The 22,715-nt window shown below is 40.3% G+C and overlaps 1 protein-coding gene across 1 annotated transcript in view; it reads left to right on the forward strand.

Moving 5' to 3' along the window:
* Nucleotides 1-22,715, forward strand: part of cdk19 (cyclin-dependent kinase 19) — a 51,706-nt gene that overhangs the window by 22,090 nt on the left and 6,901 nt on the right. Inside the window, exons 4-11 of the mRNA XM_034580468.1 lie at nucleotides 1,195-1,335; nucleotides 15,089-15,146; nucleotides 16,397-16,528; nucleotides 17,278-17,421; nucleotides 17,827-17,896; nucleotides 17,983-18,055; nucleotides 19,031-19,128; nucleotides 19,805-19,883. Of these exons, the coding sequence (XP_034436359.1) occupies nucleotides 1,195-1,335; nucleotides 15,089-15,146; nucleotides 16,397-16,528; nucleotides 17,278-17,421; nucleotides 17,827-17,896; nucleotides 17,983-18,055; nucleotides 19,031-19,128; nucleotides 19,805-19,883 (795 nt within the window). The remainder of the gene's footprint in view (nucleotides 1-1,194; nucleotides 1,336-15,088; nucleotides 15,147-16,396; nucleotides 16,529-17,277; nucleotides 17,422-17,826; nucleotides 17,897-17,982; nucleotides 18,056-19,030; nucleotides 19,129-19,804; nucleotides 19,884-22,715) is intronic.

Below are 22,715 nucleotides of genomic sequence, written 5' to 3' on the forward strand. Positions count from 1 at the left end.
CACTGTGACACTGAAATAATGCTTGACCAGGAAGATATCAAAAATGTACTTTTCCTGTCACGTCAGAGTTTCAGTTTCGTATATTTGTCTGGTTAAATTGAAACCTTGGGCGGCTGTGTCTGAGGGGGTAGAGAGGTCGTCCTCTAACAAAAACGTTGGTGGTTTGATCACAGTCTTCCCCAGTATTCCCATCAAGATACTGAACCCTCATTGCCCCTCATAGAAAAAGTGTTGCCCATAGATGCACTGTATGAATGTGTGTGTGAATGGGTGGATGGCAAGAAACTGTACTGTGAAGAGCTTTGAGTGGTCATCAGGACTAGAAAAGCTCTATCATAAAAATACAGACCATTTATCAATACTTGTTGGGCCATTGTTTTCTTTAGTGTTCAATTGATGTAGTGACACTTTCTAAGTGTGGTAATAACCTGAGTATACTGTGTTTCAGGTTGAGGTTGTTACTTTAAATAAACACACAGACTTTAAAACTGATTTTGAAGTGTATCTGATGACAGACAGTGATGGCTGACAGATCTAGAGCCACTTATCTTAAAGAAATTGTGGGACAGTTTTAAAGAAAAAAAGTGGATTGTGATTTGATCAACAATATGTAATGTATTAATTAATAAGCTCTAGAGATGGTGGTTGATGTGTTTTTTTTACCATTGGACAGAGTCAGGGTAACTGATCCCCCATGAGACTAGAAGTGTAACAGATTGACACACTTTACACACATAATTAACAGCGACCTGCTTAATTTATGACTATATGAATTTACAGTTGTTGCACTGTATGAATGTGTGTGTGAATGGGTGAATGGCAAACTGTACAGTAAATCACTTTGAGTGGTCATCAGGACTAGAAAAGCGTTATATAAATACAGACCATTTACCAGTTTAAAAAGTACCTCTTGTCACGTGTCTTCAGACGTTGTCCAGTTTACCAAACATTCTCTAGTAGCCACACAGTACACACAGATGCTCTTCCCTTTTGAAAATTGCCAACTACCAAGAACAGTAATCAGTAAATTAGATAAATCCATCTGACCAATCCATAATTGACCCCTAGTTTATCAGGCACCATCAAGATGTGAGGAAGCTGTTTGTGCAAAGGATGTGGCTGCACAGTCTGACCTGACAAGACATGCTTCAGTCCACAAGCACAACTAAGGTGAACCCTTTCTCTGCCTCGTAGCACATCATCAAGTTCCACCGCGCCTCCAAGGCCAACAAGAAGCCCATGCAGCTGCCCCGAGGGATGGTGAAGTCTCTCCTTTATCAGATTCTGGATGGGATCCATTACCTCCATGCCAACTGGGTGCTCCACAGGGACCTGGTGAGTGGCTATATTAGCTTCACTGCTCCAGTTTCTCTTTTCAGACACACTCCACCTCAAGCGCTGACTTCATCTCTGAGCTTTTTCCAAAATTGACATCACAGAAACAGTATTAGGAGTGCTAGAAGTTTTTCTTGCAGCAGTCGTGTAGTGGCATCACACTTGGTGACATGGAGACTAATAGGGACTTGGAGATGAAAATATGGCAAACATACAACAACCAGTCCAAAGAGAAAATACTAATACAACCCAATGACTTAGTAAGGCATATATAATGAATAATCATGTTGATAAGTGGAAGTAAAAAAAAAAAAAAAAGGAGGGTTTAAGAACCGACTCTGTCCTATACATTAATTTACACAAATTAAAAAAGTAACAGACTATGAAGCCCCATGGTTTAGTCAATTTCCATAGATTTACTGACTGGTTATCTTTAGTACTACTCTCATGAGTTTGCTCACAAGATTTCCAGTTGGCTAATTTCTGTATTCTCTCTATAGTATCTATGTTCTTGTAGTCATGTCACAAATTTGCCATTGTTATAGAATAACATAGAATTTATCTTAAAGTTAAGGTTGATGGTGTTTGTTGACTTCTGTGAAACTACAATGATCACCAGCTTGCAGCTAGCTAATGATCACTATTCATAAAAGAGACATTATTCTATTACACTGCGTCTCTCTCTGCCACATGCCACATAAGGTATTCCAACTATCAGAGCCGTGTTATTTCAGAGCATGTGTTGTTATGTCTTGGTGTGGTATTATAGTTTCAAGATTTTCGATTGTCTGGAGGAAAGTGATTGTAATTCTTGAGGAGCAGAACGTCCTGAGGTCTGAATGTTGTCTGACTCTTGTCAAACCTTTAACCTGGCTACGATATCCTGCTGGTTCCTGTGAGACTCTCTCCACCTCTGTTTTCCCACAGTGCTTTGGTTAGAGGGAGATTTCATTCTCTCAGACTGGAGCCAGGACACAGCTTCTCATTGTCTGTCTTATTGCAGTTGAGATGGAAGAATGGCAAGAATAAAACTACGATTGTTGTCCACAGAAAGAATCTTGCAGCTGAATTTAAGTTTTGCGTTAATCTCCACAGTCTTAGTAGGCAAAGCTACAATAATGTCAGTGACCATGTGTTTCTGTGTAATGTCTTTTATGGAAATTATGAGATTTACAAAGAAAGAGTGTGCAGTCTTTTTAAGGCTCCTGCCTCATTTTGACTGTTGTGGCAAAAGCATCAGAGAAGTTCATACGAGCAGTGTTGAGGGAGATATTTTAAATATGCAACTAGTGAAGCCACAACACCCCACCTTTTGTTGAAGGTACAAGCTACAATACAAGCAGCTCTGAAAAGGTATAACATACTAAAGCTTTTTGGCATCCAGAAACATATCTTGTTAATATAGTATCATGAGCAAATGCAGTCTTTAGTTTATGATTTAAGTTACCACAAACAACACAAAGAAATAGTCTGGATGCCTGCTTGTTTTATACAAAGACGGAGAGGTGTAGGAACTGTGATAGAGCAAGAGATTGCTGGATGCAGTGCAATCGTTTGAGCTATTTTCACTCAAAGAAAAAACTAAATGTAATTTTAGAATTAGGAATTTAGTTGCATGAACCCTCTTCTAAGTGGAAAGGATAGCCTGCTGTCAGAAATACTGCATTATTTCAAATGTAGCTACACACTACCTGAACACACTATAAAGATAAATAAAGAAGTCTCTGTCTCTCGCTGCCTGTCAGTCAATTCTTCTCACAACCACTCATATTGCTATTGGGTGTATTGCTAGGAACCAAGGAGGTGCTGTGTTGACTTTAGAAGTTTTCTTGGGATGAGTGTTTCCGAGAAAATGTCTGATAATAACAGTAATAAAAGATAAAACAAGTCATAATTCCAAATGGACAGCTGTAAGTACAGCTGTGAATTCACCAAACACACTGGATCCATTTGGATCCAATCACTCAGACCACATTACGGGTCACATAATTAGTTTCACTTAAATGGCACTTACTTATAACACTTTGTAGTTTGTTTTTTTTGAAGAAATTGTACTTTCTTGATTCTTGTTGTTCTGGGTTTGTACCCTCATGGTTGAATGCACTTATTGTAAGTCGCTTTGGATAAAAGCGTCAGCTAAATGAAATGTAAAAAAAATGTTAAAAAGACACATGACACACATGAACACATGTCGTCACCATACTGAAAGACCACCTACTCAACTGACACCTTCTGCTTAAGCAGGAGTCTGTACTCATTCGTACTCATTCAGTTGGTTTCCGGTTGTTTGTCCACAATGTAATTTTTTTCTGACAAAACCATACAGATTATATGCATTCAACATTTTGGGTAATTTAGTTTGCCTGGAACATTCCATGGAAGAGACTTCTTATTCTTATCATTTCTGACAGACCAGGCCCAGGAAGCACACTGTCTTCTACCTTCATTTAAAAGCGACAGCTGATTTGGTTTCTGCACGTGAGAATTAGGTATGCTTACTGACATACATAGTGAGATTCCCTCCAAAGTGGTCACTCGAGACACATCTGGAGATGTTTTGTTTGAAGCAGTAGCACTTAGGCTCTTTTGGGTGTAGCAGGTCAGAGATACAAACAGGGCTCAGGCCGATGGGTACTTTTAAATTAATCACTATTCTTTATTTTTTGCAGGATTGGAGTGTGCACATTTGCATAGTGTTGGAATCAGGTAATTTCCATAGAAATGTAAACTGATGTGGAGCTTTTGAAAGATTTGACCTAGCGGTAGCATATGCATTGTAACAATAATAGATCAAGGACTGAACTCTGAGGGACTCCATCAATGACACTTTGGGAATGCTGGCTCAGGTCTAGCTGCTAGATGGTTCGAAACAATGGCAACTTTGTAAAGTGAAGAGTTTTGGAATCATTTTCATTACAGCACTGTAATGAAACAAAGTGTGATTCGATTCTATTTTGGTGTTTTATGTGTCAAACTTTTAAGATCTTTAATTGTATATCACATTCATCGCTGTGACTCCCTGCAGCTTCTGAGATAACATCAGATCTTTCTTTGTCTCATTTAATACTGTGTCCTGTAACTCCCACAGTCCATCTGCAAGTGTGGCGTCTCTGCCGTTATCCCTCTCTGCATCTGAACTACTTTTCCTTCCAGGGAAAGACTCTCCCACCCATGACGTGACTATTAACTTTGACAACTCTGTGTTAGCCCCCACTCAGACTGCTAGGAACCTGGGTGTGACACTCGACAGCCAACTCTCCCTTACTGCCAACATTACTACAACAACCTGCTCCTGTAGATTCATGCTGTACAACATCAGGAGAATACGCCCCCTTCTCACTCAGAAGGCGGTGCAGGTTCTGGTCCAGGCCCTGGTCATCTCACGCCTAGACTATTGTAACTCCCTCCTGGCAGATCTACCTGCTGGTGCCATCCGACCTCTGCAGCTCATCCAGAATGCAGCAGCTCGACTGGTTTTTAACCTAAATTCAGTCACACTACTCCCCTCCTCCGCTCCCTTCACTGGTTACCAGTGGCTGCCTGCATCCGTTTCAAAACATTAGTACTTGCGTACCGTGCTGCGAACGGATCGGGTCCAGTCTACATCCAGGACATGGTCAAACGTTACACCCCAGCCCGTTCACTCCGCTCTGCTTCTGCCAATCGGCTTGTTGCTCCCTCACTGCGAGCTGAACACTCATCAAAATCACGACTGTTTGCTGTCCTGGCTCCTAAATGGTGGAATGAGCTCCTCATTGACATCCGGACATCAGAAAGTTTACACATCTTCCGCCGCAAACTAAAAACACACCTCTTCCGACTATACCTTGAATAACATTTTTAAAACTAACAATTTAGTAGCACTTAAAATGGCACTTACTTATAGCACTTTGTAGTTTTGCTTTTTTGAAGAAATTGTACTTTCTCTATTCTTGTTGTTCTGGGTTTGTACTCTCATGGTTGAATGCACTTATTGTAAGTCGCTTTGGATAAAAGCGTCAGCTAAATGAAATGTAATGTAATGTAATGTAGTAAAGGAACATTTGTGACTTTGCTTGTGGATGAAAAGAGTGTAAGTAACCAAACACAACACTTCAGTTTCTGCCGCAAAACCTTTATTTGATTGCCACCATGACTGCTTTGACGTCAGATGATCCAGAGAGAGGCTATTTCCAGATAATGATCATGGAGGAATGCATGACTGAGATTTTACAGTTTGGTTGAAAGTTAGCTAAGCCGTTGGTTGATTTCTCTGAATGGATGATTTCTCTTAGTGGATGAGTCGGGTTCAGGAGTCGGAGGGCAGAGCACTTACACAGTTCAGGCGCCTGTCTATCTATACAGGGTCGTCCACTCTTACATAATCCTTGGCAATCCCCAATGGTCATGTGGTGGATGGATATCACATTATGTAAACCCCCAGGGATCAGGAGGCATGGCCAGTGTTTTGTACTTTGGAACAATTCAAAGGGCATCTCTGCAGGCATTAAATAATATGTCTCTTTGCCACTGTCATTTTATCAATTACTGAGCTCTTTTTTTGTTCCATTGCAGTTGAAATGTAAGGTTTTTATTGACCTGAGAGGACAAAGTCTTGTTAAAAATGCCCTGATTGTCAGCTTGGAGGAATTCAGTCATATCTAAAAGCTGATATTAGACCCAGTAAATTCTTAGTATTAAATACTTTGTATTGCACAAGTTACTCAAGGTGAACCACTCTCACTGGCACAGGACTCCAGGCTAATGTTTTACATAGGTGTCATTGGAGGCAGTGGATTTGGGGATTTATTTTCTTTCTTTGCGTTAACAGAACTATAAATACTAGCAGCTCTTTGAGGTTGGAATTTGTCATATGAGTATTTTGAGCTAATCTTGCTATGCTCTCAGTGACAATCCTAGCATACTGATTTTTAACAATAATCTGTATGATATTCAACCTGTTATTTGAGCTTTTTGGTATGCTATTATTTGCTGATTAGCTCCAAACACAAACTACACCTGAGACTGATGGGAATGTCATTATTTTTGCAGGTATTTGGTCATAAACCAACGACTGGACAAATCACAATTCTAACCTGATGACGGAGCAGCAATAAAAAGTCAGAGGATAACTGAAGTCTTTAGACTTTATTGTCGGGGAATCATTATTATTTGTACCAAATTTAGTGCCAGTCCAATGCTTAATGATAAATGGATATTTTGGTCTGTACCAAAGAGGACTCACTCACTAAAAGAAACAACTGTAATAAGAAAAGTTTTCATGCTTCGCTGCGGTGAAAAGGTTTGGGTATGGTTGAAGAGAAGAGCAAGTAAAAATTGATTGAAACTGTGTTTTTAAACAAACAATCTTGTTATGGATGCTTAGCTCTATTTTTGCTATAGACAAACCAGTGACGTCTTGCTTCCATTGACCATGGCATGCCTCTACTGCAGCAGAAAAGTACAAAATTAAATAATTTCTAGAAAAGTTGGGGACACGTGTAAACATGCTCTTCCTTCCTCAAATAATCAGTATAAAACCTAACCACTGGATGGGGGGGGCTTAGTAAGGACAGAAAAGACAAAAAGTTTCAGTCTGCATAATTTAACATATATTAAATTATTTTAATAGTTTTAACCACCAATTTTGCTATAGTCGACCTGCTACAGTTTTCCATAAAAATATCTTTACACTTCTCAGTCTTTCTCATCAATTGATTTATTCGTGGCCAATGTTACAACATCAACCTTGACATCCACATGTGGATTGTCTATCTTTTTTTACTATACTCAAATGAGTAACATTTTATTTCATTGCAAAGCTGCGCACAATGCATTGACTCGCTCAGCCCCTCCTGGCTCCACTCTCCCACTCTCTCTCTCTCTCTCTCCATTTCTCACACACACACACACACACACACACACACACACACACACACACACACACACACACACAGAGCCATCTATATAAATCAGACTGGCTAAAAACAACATCATGCAGAGACACATTCTTATGCCAGATGTGAACTGAAATACTGACAGCTGTCCACATGTGATCAGGTCATGTTAATACCAGACCTGAACAGGGCCAATGACTCTAGACCTTATTGTCCCTTCTTCTTCTCATGTTATGATGGTAAACAGCTTTGAGTCACGTGGGGCCGCTGAAGAAAGTGAGTCGCAAGTTACGACCAAATTATCTCGAAATTGGATAGAACATTTTTTACTGTCAAAATTACACCCAGGGTTTTTTTATTAGTTTTTTATTTGACTTCATGTGAATCAAAGATTAGTGACATTTGATGTTGACAGCTAGTAGGGGAAAAACCAATGGCGGAAATTGGCCGGATTAACAAACAACCAACAGTCCTGCAGGCTAATCTCAAGTCAAATCAAGGCTGACATTGTAGGGCTCTGAACAGATGTGCACAGCATCCTACATTGGCTAAGTAAGCCAAAATACGATTTTACGGCCTCGGGGACATTGCTGATAAGAGCGCCAAAAAATGTGAGGCGCTAAATGCATGAGTCCAGGATGCTGTTAACTGTGAAACTTTGCAGAGGCACTGGATATTGAGGCCAAGTGCAGCTACAACAATCACAACAGAGCCACGTACCAAAGCCTGATGAAAGCTGCCATCCCAGGCCTGTCCTCCTCAGCTTCTTCAGCTACTTGGTACACGAAAGAGGGCTGGAGAACGTAGAGAGGAGAACATACAGAGGCTTACAGGATGTTGTGTGGGGAGGCAGCAAACTATCTTTCTTCCCAGATACGAACTCAAATGATAAAACACGTAAATGATAAAACAGAGGTACACAGCTTCTTTTATCATGCTTGCTTTTCACCACACCAACATTATGACCTGTTAACAGTATACTGTTATGGCTGAGCGTTGTGGGAATGTGAGACACAAAATATGCCATAATACAAAATAAAATTAGTTAGTTATGTTCTTGACCTTATGTGAATTTGTTAATGGTTGGAGGGAATCATAACCACAGTAATAATGAAGAGGTAACACAGCAATAAGAAGGGGGGAGTCCCCTCTCCTTTACAACAACATCAATTGTCCCACAGGAGCTGAAGGTCACACCACTCTTATCAGTGCACCAACTCTTCCGGCCCTTTGTAACTATTTTCACCACAGCCGGATAAAATTCACCGTCAAACTGCGTCTGACTCTGCCCTGATGTATTGCAGTTAGTGCTGTTGTTTTGCTGTCTTATTGCCAGGGCTTCCTGCCATTGTGACCAGACTACATGACTATCCTTCTTTTTATGCAAGCTCGCCAGCGGCAGTCAGTGGCCGGTGGCATTCAGGTTTTCAGTTTGTGTGTCTGTCTGTTCCATTCTCGTACATCTCAAGAACGCCGCGAGGGAATATCTTCAAATTTGGTACAAAAATTCACTTGGACTCATGGATGACCTGATTAGAATTTGGCAGTCAAAGTTGGAAGGTCAAGGCCACTGTAACCTCACAAAGCAAATGTTTTCCTTGTGAACGGATTATCTCTGAAATGCCACGAGTAAATCCTTTCACATTTGGTTTAAACATTCACTTGGACTTAGGTTTGAGTTTGGTAGCCAAAGGTCAATGTCACAGGGGCCTCTCAAAGTGTGTTTATGTTTTCAGCTTGAGGGAATGTCTTCAAATTTGGTAGAGACATTCACTTGGATTCAAAGACGAATTTATTGGACTAACTTAATACATTTTAGGTTCTTGTTGTTGGTCGGATTATCCTCTTTATGCAGATACCTGGCATTTTGTCAGTTCTCTCTGTGAATGTAAGCAATAACAATTGAAAAGCAGGGAGCTACTTATTGCTAACATGTTGCTGCTTTATGAGAAATGTCCCAAAGGCCTTTTATTGCTTTGGAAAAGTATGTGAAAGCCACAAGTCTTACCATGATTTATGTCATTAATACATGTTAGAGGAAGAGCAAGGAGACTGCCATTTAATCTGCTGTGGTCTGCTTAGCTGCAAGGGAAAGGTGCCCTCACCAGCACAGCTGTAATGGCTTCAGTTCTTCTGCTGTTACATAACTGTATGCGTGTGCTGGTGTGTAACATGTTGTGCTTCTATGCACTGCAGGAATCAGGCATGTGCTTTACATTGCACCACTGCATAGTGCTCAGCCCCCACTTGTACTGCCACTCCTTCACTCTTCCCTCCCTGTCCCACCCACCAGAGGGTCTTGCCGTACCTCCTTCACCCTCCCCCACCCCTAAGCGCCGGCAAGGGTTACATAACAGCCTTCAGCTATTACTGAGCCCACCGTCCTCCATGGTTAGCTGAGTCAAGATGCTGATCTAGCAACTCTACTGGCCAAAGCAAAAAGCACACACCTCAGTGGACTGTACCAACAGTCACTGTCAGGGGGGGGGGGATTACTGAAGGTGATCTGTTGCTGCAGTAAATGCAGACTAATCTACTGTATAAGCACATTACTGTATGCCTGGCTGTTAGGAGCCGTCTGTCCCACACAGTCAGACTGCAGCAACACCGGGCAGATGATGATGCTGTTCTCAGGACTGATTCATGAGGAACGGGGAGGGGCCACTACTTTAAGCTAGCTATGTCAGAATGATACAATTTATCAATAATATACCAAAAAAATCTTTCTTCAGGCCTTGCTTTGTTTCTCATTTCATTTGTTTGGATACATAATTTCATATACATATATAAAGTAATGATCATTTCAAGTAAGGATTGGTGGAGAGTGCATTCTTGAAATGTGATACTAATTTTACTTCTATGCAGGATTCAGGTATATCACCATTTAAGTTAGAACAGTATTGATGGTTATGGAATATTCCGAATATACTTTTATCATGAGGGATTGAAGTGTGCAGACTTTCACACCTGTAGTTTGGCTCACTTGGTTCTGATTTAGGAAAACGTGATACACTGTAGGCTTTCAGTTGTTTCCTGTTCACATTTATTACGAATGAATTATTATTTTAAATGAGCCAAACTTGTCTTATAATTGAATTTAGGCCTAATGCAAGAAGATTGTTATATCCTTAAACCTTTTAGGAGTTATGTTCATATGAGCATTCCAAGTTGCGTTCACTAAACTAATTTCAGTCATCTGAATTCTATTTTAAAGTCGATGAGTGAACACAGCAGGGGATCCCCTGATGGATTCACCGCGAGCGAGTCTAAACTGTGACAGACAAAAAAACTAAAGGAAAATAATAATCTCCCAGTAAAAAAGTGGTGACACACACGTAAAAGACACCTACGAAGATTTCTAGAGAGTTTGTGGTGATAAGAGCAGACAACGGTGTCGGGGTGCTTTAAACATGATCATGTGATCTCCACAGCGAAGTTAAAGGGAAAAATGAAAATTCACTCATTATCTACTCACCCCTATGTCGATGGAGGGGTGGGTGAATTTTTTTAGTCCACAAAACACTTTTGGAGTCTCAGGGGTAAACAGCGTTGCAGCCAGCTGCAATACAATTGAAGTATTTGGGGACCACTTCTTAAAATGTAAAAAAACGACAGAAAAAAAAACACAACATGCCTCCATACTGCTCGTATGGTGTCATCCAAGTGTCCGGAAGCCCCAACAATTCAAGTTTGACTGGAAACGGAGTCATTTACACCAAGTTTTAAGCCTAAAATTCAGATACCGGAATTAGCAATGAAAGTGGATGTAGTGATGGTAACGCGCATCCTGCGCCTTCCCTTGGCAAGAGCTTGTGTGTGGGGTACCTGTCTGTCACTAACCGACCTTCTTGCCTGCCCATGCACTCACTCTGCATGACCAGAGACTCCACAAGCCATAGAGGTGGGGAGGCATACACTGCTGAAGCAGAGACGATAGCCAGGAGTTATTGAGTGAGTCTTGGAAAAGTTGGTTTCGAGTCAGGCAGTCCACGCTCATGATTTTTGGGGGGTCGAGCTTTGATTAGAGGGGTTGGCATATTGTAGCCTGTTCTTCTAGCTTTTCCAGGCTTACCACCTAAAAAAGGACTCAGTAAATTAGCAAGGCACAATGATATAATCTTTTAACCAGACAAGGTAAAAACATAGTATATTGCTGAAGTGTATATGGGCGAGCAAAATATTTGACGGTTCTTGCATTCATAAAAAAAAAAAAAGAAGACATTAAGTTGGTGTCTTGGTCATAACTCAGTTATGAAATTCTACTGCACCGTGTCTCTCTCCTCTCAGTCTGTGCACGTCATGACACCTGTAGTTTCTAATTCAGCCGTGAACTCCCCTGGGCAGACATGCAGTTCAAACTCAGTGATGACGTAGTAGTAACTGTTCATGCCAAAACATTTTGAAAGACCAATGGTCAATGGGAGAAGTCCAACAAGTTGCCACCCAACGAATGGAGTAACTCACTTACTGATGCTACTCACAGCTGGATTTTGCCAAAACAACTTCATCCTTCATTCTTCTGGTAGAACCATACATGGCCTGTACAGACAATAATTCCTCCCTCATATCAACCTCAGTAGTGATCCCAAACAATTATCAACAAACTCAATACTCTTGAAAAGTCAACTCAGCCTTCAGACCTTCACATACTGTGCATCTAAGGCAGGTGGCCTGGGGTTTTCTCTTCTTTCTTTAGTAAATGTGACTTTCCAAACTCCAAAATGTACCCCTTACCACTTGCTTCAAACTCGACATTCACACAGGACATTTGAACTGAGCTTTTAGGATAGCCCTTTTTATCAACATGCTGCTGTAGTAATCTGCCTCTAGCTGCGGACCTGGCCTAGTTGTTGGGACAAAGATGTAGATGGTTTTGTTAAAGAGGGCCATGTCCCAGAGGAGTGGGTTTGCTGGTCCGCTCTGGGATGGTGTTTATTTTCCCTTGGCTCCTGATCCATTTCTGGAACCAACCGACTGTAACTGATTAATTTCACTGGACGATTTCAAGGGGAAGTCTATATTTTGAAGCGTGAAATACAATTTGGTGCATATTTTTTAAAAATAACTAGTGCATGTCTTAAAATCATTCTCCATTTTATCTGGTTCCTCTTTTCCCATTCCATTTATATTTTTTGTTTTTCGTGTCGTCTATTCCATCAGAAACACATTGCATGCTCATTTGGCATCTTTAGAGGCACTAACACTCACTCAGGTCTTTTACAGAAAACTCTCAAAGTAATTACTGTTTTTTAAACAGCTTACATGAATACATTCAGGCCGGGCATTTTAACTCAGTTAGGCCTGTTTAGAATTTGAAAGAAGAACTGGTGAGCCTGAACTCGTCGGGCCTTCTAAGAGACGCTTGCCTTTGTGTTTGCCGATCGCTGCGTGTCTTGTTGTGGGCGTGAATAATAGACCTCATTATTAGTGCTGTTTCTATAGCAACAAGGCATGCAAGCCAGGAAGATCTGAGTCAAGCGAGCCAGAGCGTTCACATTCACACACACACCCAGGGAAAATCCACAGGCCTTTTGACAACAAGCAGACACTGTATCTGGCTGCGTGATGGAGTCACTGTAAACTTAAAAAAACAAAACACTGTGACTTTGTTCCTGTGATTAAATGTGCCGCTGTTTGTATGATACTTGTGGGATATTTGGTAAACAACTCTGTACACATAACCCAAATAATATGGAAGTGTAATTGTTGATTGATGTGAAGAAAAAACACACCACTTCTAATGTTTGTGTGTGTCCATATGTAGCGTAGGTTTTCTAAATTGAAAAAATAAAAGAGTTGGGCGCCAGACAGGGCTTCTTCACCTGTCAAAAAGTTTAATATCTCCCGGTAAGAGAGTTAACCCAGATAGCTTATTTACCTAACTACAAAAGGCATCAAAGAAAAAGAAACCACAAACAATCAATTTAATTAATCAATATATATTCAATTGAATTATTCAATCAAGTTAACAATCAAATCAAAGAGGTATGATTAATAAACAGACAAAGAACTCATATTGACCAAAATATCCAGTAATCAATAGCAAACAAATTCATTTCCAAATAAGAACAATGAACCGTCCATCAAATAAACATATGAAAGAAGCTTCCATTAAGAGTTCATGGTGAGTATAGTCCGAGTTCAGATGAAGTGTGGGATTGTGTGTGTGGGGAGAGTGTTCAGGGAAAAAAACTGTTTGTATATAATATGCCATTGACCTCATTGTGACCCCTGTGGTGAAAATCTCAACCAATATCCCTCATGTGGCTGATTTGATGAGCAGAGGGTACAGGTTTTTGTTTAACCTTATTTAACAACGATGACACAAATAATGTGATGATGAGGAATCCATTTATATGACCACATAAATCCAAAGCTATTCTAGTTTTATTCGTGTCATAAAAGCTCATATGCCATAGAATGTGAGACAACAGCGTTCGCATCATAGTGCCTTTCGGGAATTAAAAATGAAATGCAATTTTTTACTAAAAGTTGGAAAGAAGTCAATGATTTGAAGGATTGATTCGATTCTGTGAATCAGCAAACAGTGCACAGTCGTGTGTAATGGCACAGCATCCTAACACAGCCCTGCACAAATCCGAGGCTGCAGATTCATCTATGTACAATGTTCTTTTTGCCTACAGATGGCTGCAGATATTTATTGACTGAAGCAGATACTTTTTTACCTACAATAAAAGCAGCTGTGGGCGATAGACACTGTAAGCAGCACTCATTCTAATTTATAGATAAATGCAGACTGACGTTCCTGCTGTATTTAATATTGATTTGAAGTAATAATTATAATAATAATAATCCTGCTAAGAGATGGATCAGTGGAGCTACGGCTCTCTGTCAGACCGGCTACAGTGCTAAAGAGGAACCTGGGGTTGTCTCCCTTTGATTTAGTTGCAAAGGTTAACTCAGCTTTTTTTAAAGTTCCTCAACCAAAATGTCACGAACACAGCCAGGTGTTTGACCCCATTCCTGTGTGCGCAGCAGGATTCCACACGCAACAGCAACAATTAGCTTAAGTTTTAAGTCTAGTTGCTGTAACGATTCAGGAACTATTGTGACACTATTTATCAAGGCCTGGTTAAGTGAGAAAGTTTTGGTGTCAGGGGACTTTAAACCCAGCTAACTGTAATGTATTAAACAGAAACTCAAATATATGCCAACACAGCAATTTATTAAGAACCCTCCCCCAAACTTTAGTTCACAGAAAATAATGTCCGCTTTAATGTCCATAAGGTAAATCCAACCAGGGGGAAAAAATCTCCAGAGGCAGCTCGCTCAGTCCATGAAAAGGTCTTCCCTTCCAAATGCAAAAATGTAACCCAGGAACGGCAATGCATTGGGGGGGGGGGAACCTCACCGGCTGAGGCACAGGGGAATAGTAGTCCAGCCAAGACTTGGAAAAAAAAGCCTTCTGCTCACTCGTTATGGTCCTTCACTCACACTGTATTCTGGAATTCCTCGTGGGTAAGGTATCACCGTAACAATGAAGCAAATATCCTTTTGTCCTCAGATGCAGGAACCCAGGTCTTTTCTTTTGTCTGTTCCCCCTCAGTAAAAACCTCCTGTCTCCCCCAAACAATTCACCTGCCTTTGTCCTCCTAAGCCCAGCCCCCTTACACCTGACTGGGAGTAGAAATCACCTATGAGAGTGATAACAGGATTCATGAGAGTGATAACAGGATACTGAAGGATTCAGTACTAAACCATCTAAAATACATATAAACTTCCTCTTACACTTGTGGCAGTGCCACAGTTGTGTTGGACTAAAATTACAAATGTATAATAACTCTAACATATTACTTACATACTTACATATACATATTTTGTATGATACACAGTGTCTAATATTTATCTTTCTCCAGAAACCGGCGAACATCCTGGTGATGGGGGAAGGCCTTGAACGAGGAAGAGTTAAAATCGGTAAGGTGGATTGACAAAATATTTCTGAAAAGCGCTTGGCTGATCCTGAGCTCTACATGATACAGATACTACTATCTCCATGACAGTGGATCAATGAGGCTTTTGACTTGTTTGAGTGTGTGACAGCAACAGCGCTTAACCTGCTGTCTGAGAGGTCGACAGGGAGCTCAGATCAGTGCTGTTGCATAAGCCAGTTGGCCAGGGGACTGTCGAAGGGTAATGCTGCAGTGCTGCTGTCTATTTTTAAACCCTGTACATCTAGTAATAGTATAAGGTTTTTGTTTAAGTGCAACTGGACCCTCAAATTGTGCTGATAAGTATTTCTCTGAACTGAGTGGCTCTACTATCTCTATCTATGATCACTTCACTCTTACTCCGTGCTACAAAATTATTAATAAAAGCTATTGTCACGTTAGAAATATAAAAAGGGTTTTGTAAAAACAAGTACTTTTACATTAAGAGAGCCTCAGGGATCTCTGAAGTTGAAGACTTGAATTTGAAATGATAGCACTACAGGAACTGAAAACACGAACCCTCTGAAACCTGTTTTTCTGTGAATATACAATATATCTGTGGACATGAAGCACACACATTAGCTAGTAGTTTGGTGTGAGAAGTGGTAGTGGAGACGTTCAAAATAAAATGAAAAAGTCCTTAAGAACTAACAATGAAATTGTTATTGTGTTTTCCATATTAATTATTGTAAACCAAAAATTGTATATGTACAGTATAAAAATCCAAAGGCTACATGAACCTCAGCTGTACTGTCGTAATGTTAAAACCCTTAAAAGTTTGCAAACCGCTGACTGTTCTAAGGAAATGCTATTAAAGGCCACTTAGGCGACTGTGTCAACATTTGATCACCTCTGCTCTTTACTCTTTTTTGCATCTTGGACAGCCAGAGAACACTGAGTGTGTATTTTGTAAGAAAATCAACCTGAAGCTAAAAAAATTAAATAAAGAGTACAGAGTTATAGAATTTAGGAAAGTGAGGGGACATAAAAACACTCTGAGGCAAGGAAAGCGAAAGCTCTTCTCTTTTGACTGAAGCTTGGGTGCCAACTTGTTTCAGGTGTAGCTGTCAAATCTGCATTTCAGGCCTCAGGAAATGAGCATGACAATGACTAAAAGGCTCGTCTGGATGGGGATTGTTTCGGTTTTAAAATGCCATTTCAGACTGAAAACAGATTACTGCAGGTGTAGCCTTTGTTTGCTGACTACATCTACTGTGTCTTTTCTTCCTCCTGCAGCTGACATGGGTTTCGCCAGACTATTCAACTCTCCCCTGAAGCCACTGGCGGACCTCGATCCTGTAGTCGTGACTTTCTGGTACAGGGCCCCTGAGCTTCTGCTGGGGGCCCGGCACTACACCAAAGCTATTGGTGAGTGCAGGGTCAAATGTGCAAAGTATGCAGAATGTGTGTGTTTCACTAACTCTGGACTTAGATCTCTGAAAGTTTGCAGAGATTTGTGTTAGTTGACATTTTGAACTTGTTTCCATAGGGTCTCAGTGTAAACAGGAATGCACATTGCTGACTTACAAAGCCTATATTTATCATTCTTGGAACACGAGACAACACTGTCAGCCTGTTGTCACTTTGGTTCACACAGTTCATACAGCACCTTCTGTATTCATGATTCTATGAATGTGTGTGAACTGTAAAAGAGTTAGATATTAAAATGGTAAATGGTCTGTAGTTATATAGAGCCTTTCTAGTCTTGATGACCACTCAGAGGGCTTTACAGTTTTTTGCTATTCACCCATTCACACACCCATTCATACAGCACATCTGTGGGCAGCACTTTTTCTTTTAGAACGGCACAGCCATCAGGGGCAATTTGGGGTTCAGTATCTTAATCTTATCAAAAGTCAAAAGTATTGTTTAACTATCCTCGGTCAAGCCATTTGACATCTAATTAATTCCAGTTTATATTTTATGTTAGAATAGTTTCAGGCAACCTAATTGCCAAGTTTTCACATTACTTTGCAAACAAACAGTTGTCATTAACACCAGGAAGACTAATTTGCTGGTGTGAATGTACCTCAAGAACACTGTGTGTGTGTGTGTGTGTGTGTGTGTGTGTGTGTGTGTGTGTGTGTGTATGTGTGTGGGTTGTGTACGTGCTTCAGACATTTGGGCAATTGGCTGCATCTTTGCGGAGCTGCTAACGTCAGAGCCCATCTTTCACTGTCGCCAAGAAGACATCAAGACCAGTAACCCCTTTCATCATGACCAGCTGGACAGGATATTTAGCGTCATGGGTTTCCCTGCAGGTCTGCACAAAATACACACAACTAAATCTCCCAACACATGTGAACAATGACCAAGGCCTGCTGTGTTAGCCTGCTGCTTTAGTTGAGGCTTCACATTACAACCTCTGCAGTTACCAGATCAAATGTTTCATTGAAAGATGAGTGAGCAGGTAGAATGCAGACTCACTGATGTATATTAGCTGGACAGGTTATTAAATACAGTTTTAAAAAAAACTGTTAATGAATATAATATATAATATAATAATATATTATTTTGTGTGGAAATTGATTCTAAAGAAGCAGTGAACATAATATTCAGACCATTTAACTTTTAGCACATTTTGTGTTGTGTAGATTTCCTTCTAACTAAATAATTGTTGTGATTGTTAAGCCATAAGCATGGTTGTGTGCTTTTGTATTCCACAGATAAGGACTGGGAAGACATTCGGAAAATGCCAGAGTACCCCACACTACAGAAGGACTTCAGGAGGACAACGTGAGGAGACGCTGAGATGATCATCATCACAAACTCATACAATGACACATTTTTAAAGTGTACTGCTGTGTTTTCTCACCCAACAGGTACGCAAACAGCAGCTTAATCAAATACATGGAGAAGCATAAAGTCAAACCAGACAGCAAAGTATTCCTGTTGGTATGTGCACACACACACGCATGCACACACACACACACACACACACACACACACACACACACACACACACACACACACACACACACACACACACACGATGGAAATATATCAAATGGTAGACTGACTGGATTGGTTCACTTTTTGCAGGACAAACCTCCACAAGATTCTTTTGTCGCCAAAGTCACAATTACATTTGAGAGCAGTTACTCTTCATTGTCATTCAGAGCTGCAAGGTATTCTTGGTTTGGAGATCAAGTTATAACGTGAAGTATCCAATGTATTTAGCACAAGTGGAACAATATTCACTTTTTAAAACAAATCTACAAATATTCTCTTATATGGGGAACTCGTATCCAGACATGATGATGTACTCTAGGGATCAATTCTTCAAGCATAGAAAAAAAGAGTATAAGTCTGCTACCAGTAGCGATGCTAATGTGCAGCCTCACACCCATGCCCTTGGGCGAGCGCTTGTGTGCAGTGTGTGCGGTATTTCCGGTGTGTGCGTGTGAACGTGAACACCGCTCCAGAGGAGGATATCAGAGGACTTTTAGGCTAAAAACGTGGTGTTAATGACGCTGAGTCAAATTTGAATGTCATGGCTTCCAGACACTTAGACACCACAGGAGCAGTTTGGAGGCATTTTCTGTTATTTTTCTGTTGTTTTTCTACGTTTGAAGAATTGATCCCCAGTTAGCACTAAGCAAATCATTGAAACGTGTATATATAAACCACACAAGTGAACAGTAATAAAGCAAATTCAGTTTCATTTTTGAAGTTTCAGAAAGAAAGCTGCAGCATTACCATAGGCCAAGCAAACAGCCCATTACAGACAGGCAGGTTGAGAACGGGCGCTGCACTAGTTATTTCAACTCTAGTTTAATTTGTACTGAAGTAAAGCCAAAACAATAAAAACATGTCACTGTACCAATACTTTCTTTGTAACACTGTGTGTGTTGTCCTCTCTGTCTTCAGCTTCAGAAACTCCTCACCATGGACCCCACCAAAAGAATCACATCAGAGCAGGCACTGCAGGACCCATACTTCCTGGAGGACCCACTACCAACCACTGAGTGAGTCTTAGGCTGTATCCGAAATCACTCACTATTCACTATATAGTGAGTTCACCATTTTGTAGTGCTGTCCAAATGTTTAGTGAAATTTGTATACCCTATATAGTGGACTGATTGTTTCTCAAATATGTATTGTGAACAACTGATGGTCACTAACTGAGCAATATATACCATCATGCATTGCGCTGGCTTCAGAGAGACGAGAGGAGAGAGGGCAGCAGCCTAACAGCACAAACTGCAGCCAACAAGTTTATTTCTACATTAAAAGATGGTCATTAAACAAGCTTCTTACATAAAAGTATTAATACTTAGCGTAAAATGAGGATTCTACATTTACTGTGGGATATTCCACCTGCCGATATTGTTGTTGTTGTACGTAATCCTGCAACACCGATGTAAATTTCCAGTGAAGTGAAGTCAATGTAGTGAGGTAGTGGTTATTGAGTGGGTGATTTCAGTCAACTAATGCAGGAAGAATTTGTTTGTCGTGGTTCAGCAAAAGAAAAAAAGGCTACACTCCTTTACACATGACAAACCAGTGTTTCAGGTTTTAAGCCTCCTATCTTTCTGTTTTTTTAGGCAGGAATTTGTTTTAGGTTGGTATTATGAGCCTTAGTTTTACATTGTGTTGATAAAAACATGTTTTATTCTCTGATTTCTCTCTTACTGCCTGTAGTGTGTTTGCTGGGTGTCAGATACCCTACCCAAAACGAGAGTTTCTCAATGAGGACGAGCCAGAGGAGAAAACAGAGAAGGTAATAATCCACAGTCACTGTCTCAGCGAACAAGTCACAGCATGAACACAATTCACAACTCCACAAAGCCTTCGAATTTCATTCTGTCAGTCCACTTGATTGACATTCAATCAATCAATCAATCAATCAATCAAATTTTATTTGTATAGCCCATATTAATAGATCACAATTTGTCTCATAGGGCTTTAACAAGGTGTGACATCCTCTGCCGTTAACCCTCAACAAGAGTAAGGAAAAACTATTTAAAAAATAAAAATATCTATTAACAGGGGAAACACAGAAACCTCAGAGAGAGCCACATGTGAGGGATCCCTCTCCCAGGACGGAGAGAAGTGCAATAGATTCCATGTTTAACGGAGAACATCAGTATTTACAACATTGATTAGAAGAAACAGTTTGTAACATAATGGAAAGTAAATGAATTGAGGAGTTATTGTCAGTAATGTAATGTAATGTGAGTAGGCATATTGTATATCAAGCAGTCTTGTTGAAAATAATAGTCCACGATCAGCTGCCACCATGATCAGGATCCATCGTCATGATCCACTGCCGCTATCCACGATCACCTGCCAACACGATCCGCGATCCACCAATACGATCATGATGGTGGTCAAGTTTGTCAGACAAATTCTGTAAACTCTATGCAGCATTGGGCTCATATAATAAAATCACAATTTGTAATATACACTCATAACCAAGCAGGTTTGTTGAGGGGAGTGAGTCACTCCTGGAGTGTGTGAGCAACGCAGTCACAGAGAAGTGTGTCATATTAGCAGTAGTCATGTTACTTCAGTCAGCTCAAGTGTGTACGTAAGCTCAGGTTGCAGTAGAGTAGTGTTTGAAAGGAAAGCGAGCCAGGATAACCCAGTTTAGACCTAAGAGAGCCAGGAGAGACCGGTGTCATTGGCCTTCACCTAACTCAACGCCTGCTTAGGCAAGTCTCCATGGTGTCGAATTAAATGATGTATTGGTTGATTAGATTTTTTTAGCTGTGGTGGGCCACCACAGAGAAATATTACACTAGCAGGTACTGCCAATGGGCAGACACATGCTGGCTCACTCTCACTGATAGGTTTAGCCCAGTACAGTTTCACCTGCACTAAAAATGACATTGTTACATCTCTTTAGACCTTATAACTTTAGAAAGAGGAAATCATTCCAGATTTAAATTTTGCCCCTCTTGGTGTGTAAGATGGTAAAAACATAGGATCAGTATCCATAAGCTGCCTTTCTCTCCCCTGTTTGAGGTTCTTAAGTAATCTTGTAAAGAAAGCAGCTGTGGAAATATTTTACCAGGGCGTTGTCATATGTTTTCATAACATATAGGAGACAGAACGGCAGTCACCACAAGACAGAAAGGCCAGACTGCAGTTCACAGAAAACACACATAAAGAAACTGAAGAGTTGTGGAGCAAAGCTCTATAAACCGATAAAGTGATGGAAGCGGAGGTATACAGGAGCATCCTCTGCTCAGATTCAGTCAAATATATCAAAATGAATTTGATGATGTTTCATTATTCAGCAGGACAAAGATCTTAAACATGCATTCAAAGCAACAAAAGAGCTCTTCATGATGAGGATGTGCAATATGGCAGAATCGTATGAATATGATGATTTTGTTTAACTTCATGAACATGTGTTCAGTTAGTTCAATGAGTTCTTTCTATATCAACATAAACCTGCTCAAATTAAAGCAGAGACTTAGATTTGTATCTATTATTTTATTTCCAGTTGTATGTGCTATGAAGCTCATAGCCTGAATATTTTTTTTAAAATGGAACTGAAACAGTCCAAATATTTCCGGCCTTGAGTAAGGAGGCAGTGAGACCTACTGTGTCCAGTCTGAGTCTGTTTCCACATTTTGTGATATCAAAGACTATACAGAGGTTATTTTTCAACAATACAACAATGCTGGGGACGGCTTATCCATCGCGGGCACTGATAGTTAAAACTTAATGAAAATTATAACTGCAAGTATATGAAATTATTTGGATGTAATCCTGTATTGGCATTTGCAGTGTGCGAGCAGCTGCATCTTTACATAGTGACATTTGAATGCATCCCTGAAGAATTGAACTAGTTAATAGAATTTATATCAAAGCTAAAAGCTCGGGTGCGACACACAACACCAGTTTGAGGATGGAGGCCTGTCATAGTGAGTAGTGAGCTCATATTACTGTCCACAGAGAACGGAGAACACAAGCTGAACAAACATGAGCAGCTGATTCCAGGCTGGCAGTGGTGAGACCAAACCTGTTCAAGTGAAGGTAGCAGGGGTTAGCAGTTAGCAGCCGTCACACGCTGTAATCGCTGATTAATTTGAGTAACATGACATAAACAGAGCACACAGACCACAGTAGCTTGGATGTGGAATCATTGTCAAATACCTTCTGCAGTTAAGTTAAGTTAACTTTGTTTCATGAGAGCAAGTTTGGTCAGATTCACCAGCCTTTGTTGCTTCAACACAACCCACCCTCCAAATACTGATATTTCTGTGCTTTCATATTTACATCTGTCAGTATCACTACTTAATAGTCTTACTAGATCATCATTTAGAAAAATAAACAACAACAAAAGTGATAAAACATTTTAGTTCTCATTTTCTGGGCCTTTTTTTTTTTCGGCATCAGATGCAAAGGTTTCATCCACACTAAGCTACCAGGTTGCTCTAAATAAGCATTTTAATGAAAAACCTTTTCCTTGATACAATTGTGACTGCTTAGCACTTATAGTACAGAGTTCATGGTAGCTCCATATATATACTATATGTAAAGGTGTGTTTCAGGTACGGAATCTTAGTTGATGAACACAAGGTTATTGTGTAAAAACAAA

This window comes from Hippoglossus hippoglossus, chromosome 24 (genome assembly GCF_009819705.1).
Source record: "Hippoglossus hippoglossus isolate fHipHip1 chromosome 24, fHipHip1.pri, whole genome shotgun sequence".
Classification (NCBI taxonomy): domain Eukaryota; kingdom Metazoa; phylum Chordata; class Actinopteri; order Pleuronectiformes; family Pleuronectidae; genus Hippoglossus; species Hippoglossus hippoglossus.